Source organism: Podarcis pityusensis (genome assembly GCF_964106645.2).
Source record: "Podarcis pityusensis genome assembly, chromosome: 13".
In the NCBI taxonomy this organism is placed as follows: domain Eukaryota; kingdom Metazoa; phylum Chordata; class Lepidosauria; order Squamata; family Lacertidae; genus Podarcis; species Podarcis pityusensis.
The window spans coordinates 10,657,670-10,661,768 of record NC_138038.1 but is presented as its reverse complement, the minus strand read 5'-3'; the positions used below and the strand labels follow the sequence as shown (position 1 = coordinate 10,661,768).

The following is a 4,099-nucleotide window of genomic DNA, read 5'->3' as shown; positions in this document are numbered from 1 at the left end:
TTTAGTAGGTTATTGTATCTTAATATTCTGTTGGAAGCCGCCCAGAGTGGCTGGGGAAACCCAGCCAGATGGGCAGGGTATAAATAAAAAATTATTATTATTATTAAGCATTACCTTCCATTCCAGGAAGGCATGATGTTTACAAATAATCTTTATAAACATCATGCAACCAGCATTCGAAACTCCCATTGTTCTGGGCGCATTTTGCGACAGGGAATTTCATTAGCGTGAGCAGTTGCTGAGCCTAAGATTTCAGATTAAAACTGCAGTGTGGAAGGAAAGGAGGACTTTTTCTGTCTCCCCACTTCCAGCTACTCTTTGAAGACTGGAGAAGAGACCCTCTTAAGAATATTAGGGGGGTGGGCAGGGGAAGGACTAGACCATGGGAAAAATGAACATAATATTTTAGCTGCAGTTCATTCATTTTTAGCTTTGTATTCTTGTTGTAAGACATCCCGTTGTTGCACCCATAACATAGGTTCAAGGTGCCCTTTAGCTCCTCCCATCTCAGTTTCTAACACTGCAAGCGAGCAGCTCTGCGTTTTTCCCTTGTTTATCATCTGGTCCATCTCCTTAACAAGCCAAAACCCTTCCTCATCCCTGTGCACAAAAGATGACATAAATGCCTCGTCCCCAACTCTGAAAAGAATGGTGTTTTTTAATAATTTAAGGTTTCTTTTCTACAAAAAACAACAACAGAAAAACAGGGGTGGGGAGCCCAGAAAACATTACGCTTTCTTTTTGAAAAGATATAAACAAATAATGTGGTTGGCGCATGACGGACCTCCAACTCTTTGGGAAATTCCCCCTTTCTCCCCAAACTACTAGCCTCCCGGGGAATCCAGGGCAGGGCAGGCTGCCAAGGTGCTTTCTTACTGCCCATGGGAGGTATTATCCCTATTATTTACCGTATTTTTTGCTCTATAAGACTCACTTTTTCCCTCCTTAAAAGTAAGGGAAAATGTGTGTGCGTCTTATGGAGCGAATGCAGGCTGCGCAGCTATCCCAGAAGCCAGAACAGCAAAAGGGATCGCTGTTTTCACTGCGCAATGATCCCTCTTGCTGTTCTGGCTTCTGAGATTCAGAATATTTTTTTTCTTGTTTTCTTCCTCCAAAAACTAGGTGCGTCTTGTGGTCTGGTGCGTCTTACAGAGCGAAAAATACGGTATTCAATTTGTATACTACCCACCGCCAGAAGATCACAGGGCGGTTCACAACATAAAAATACAAAAACAAGGGCACAAATGCTCCACAATTCATCAGTCCAAAAAGCAGAGTCACCAAAGAGGAAACTGTCTGATTTGCAACCTCGCATTGTTCCGAAACAATGTCCCGGGCTGGCAAAAAACTGCGGTCCGGGTGCAAAATGTCTGAATCCCCCAGAGATAATCTCACACGCCAGTTTGTCAGCGCTTCTTCTTGCTGGTGCGAAGGGCTTTTTTGCGCTTGAGAATCATTTCGTAGAGTTTTTCCAGGCCTTGCTGAAGGCCCTGTCCGCTGACAGCGCTGCAGCCCTGGATGTGGTTCGAGGTGGAGGCGCAGAGTTCAGGCAGACCCAGGAACTTCTCCACCTCGGCTACGGAGAGGGCCTGGACCACATCCTGCTTGTTGGCCAGCACCAACATGGGGACGCCCTGGTTTTCCGAGGAGCGGACGATCTTGTGCAACTCCACGCGGGCCTCCTCCAGCCGCTCGGCCTCTGAAGAGTCCACCACGAACACGACGCCATCCGTGCGGCGCATGTAGGATTTCCAGAGGGGGCGCAGCTTCTCCTGGCCGCCCACATCCCACACCTGGAAAGTGATGGCGCGCGAACCGCCCAGCGGCACCCGGATCTTCTCCATGTTGAAGCCCTTCGTGGGCGCGCTCTTGACAAACTCCTGGAACTTCAAGCGGTACAGCAGCGACGTTTTGCCGGCTGCATCCAGCCCAACCACCACCACGTGCAGGGCCTGCAAATGGGGCATGAATGGGGGCACTGGGGCCAGCTGGTTCCCCATAGTCCTCCGGAGCACAGCCAAACTTTGAAGCGTTGGCCGGTGGCCGGATGATTTTTCCGCTCACAGCAGTTGTGGAACTGTGGCAACAAGACACAGAGATACAGTTAATGCAAAATGCAAACCCATGCGCACATACTTTGCGTCACTATGGGCAATGCTTGAAGATGCAGCATTTTTTTTGGGGGGGGGGAGGTATTGTTAAAGACATGCTGATCAAATAAACAGGGGAAATTGGAACATTTACTGTTTTTTTGTGAACTACCTGTAACGCTTTTGAGTCAACTCTTCAGATACCAAAGTAATCCCTCAGCTAAACATCTCAAATTCCTTGATTCAAGCAACACTTTCACAAACCCTAAAGAAACCTCCTTCGCAGAAAACCTGAATTCACACAGAGGACAATCGATCCGGAGAAACTGGTTTTCAGAGAAGCTGAATCGTGCCTATTTGCAGATCCACATTAGCTGGTAACTTTCCTTTCCCTTAGTTTATTTTAAAACATTTACTTGCTACTTTTTCTGTATTCGTTTCAAAAATAGTTAACACACTAAAAAAATAACACTGTAAAATAATACATCAACAACAACACACCACCACAGCCTGTAACAGCAAGGAACAGCACAATGACAACATCTCTATAAAGGACAAGAGAAAGACACTAAGTTTAAAAGACTAAAAAGTTTTTTGTTGTAGTTTTAAGTAAGAAGTGAGGAAGCTGTAGAGAGGTGTTTTTTGTGTGTGTTTTGAAAACACTGGTGCCACTACAGAGAAGTCTCCGGTGCTCATGTAGCCTCAAAGTAAGAAGGAATCTGAAGCAGTGATTTATTATTATTATTAAAAGATTTTAAGTGCCGGGGGGGGGAAAGCTATCCTCCCCCCTCAAAGACTTACAGTCTTCCCCCTCAAAACCTTTGGATTACTGGCCAAGGATAGAAGCAGTATTACTTTAAATAGGCACCATGACTGGTGGCAGACAGAGCCTAAAGAGGTCCTTTGGCCAGGATCTGTGCTCAAAAACTCTCCGAAGATGGGAATCTATCTCAGGAAGAAGCAGCCTTCCAAAGACAACCCTCTCTACTGCTGCAATATCAGCTGAATGTTTACTGAAAGGTATGCACAAAAAAGGGCTGGGCTGAGCACAGTTTCTAAACATGAGATTCAAGTCAAGTTATGGCTGGAGAGGTTACAGGGGGGAAAGATAATTGCATATATTCAGAGGACTCTTGCGTGCTGTCCCTTCTAGACTGGCCTATACCTTGTAAACAGATTTTGGCGCTTGAGATGGATGCCCTTGAAGGATATATTTATTAGCAGACCACCCTTTCTGCTAACACCATATCAAGAGTTGCTTCCAACAGCACATAAGAAATGCAATAAGAGCGACAACATGAGGCGGATGGGCCAGAACAGGCAAGCTATTAAGTCACCTTATTTCAACTAAGCTGTTTAAAAAAAAGGGGGGGGGGCAAGGGCAGACGGTGTCGAGTCTGTAGGAAGAGAAGCGGGGAAAAGCCGCCCTCCGATTCGGAAAGCCTTTTTTTCCAAGCAAGCGGACGCGCCCGCCCAAATCCTCCAGTCCCGGGAGATTAAAAAATGCACTCTGTACATGCTCAGAGACACCCTCTCCTACCGAGTTCCGCGTCTGCGGCGAAAGCGGGCCGAACTGAGAACCGGGGAAGCCTAGAAGGGATCGCAGACTCCAGAGATCGAGAGAGAGATTACCTTCCATGGGGAGGGATTCCGCCGCCGCAGCAACAGCAGCAGCACCTTCGGCGAGCAGCCGTCCGCAGCCCGGGCTCTCCACGCGCCCAGCTCGCCCGCGGATGCCTCTCGCCTCCCGGGGAGAGGAAAGGCGAGGCCAGCCGGGCGGCGTCAGCGCTCGCGAAGCCAACCAGCGCCCGAGATGCGGCTGCGGGGAAGGCGCGGGGGAGGCTTCCTGGATCGGACCAATCGGGAGCGCGCGCTCGACAGCGCCGCCTCCGCCTCCGCCTGGGAACTGCAAGTGCTTTCTTCTCCAAAGGCGCGCGGTGCGCTTTCTCCCTTGGCACGGAGTTTTGAGCGTGCGAGCTCCGATCCAGGACTATTCTTTTTTTGCAAAA

General features: G+C 48.6%; 1 protein-coding gene across 1 annotated transcript; it reads right to left on the bottom strand.

The window, feature by feature from the left end:
* Positions 1-640: 640 nt before the first annotated feature.
* ARL4D (ARF like GTPase 4D) lies at positions 641-3,855 on the bottom strand. Its single transcript, XM_080977140.1, has 2 exons — positions 3,631-3,855; positions 641-2,077 (listed from the first exon to the last, which is right to left on the bottom strand). Exon 2 carries the CDS (start codon positions 1,998-2,000, stop codon positions 1,407-1,409), a length of 594 nt encoding a protein of 197 aa, XP_080833266.1. The 5' UTR covers positions 2,001-2,077; positions 3,631-3,855; the 3' UTR covers positions 641-1,406.
* Between the last annotated feature and the right edge of the window lie 244 nt (positions 3,856-4,099).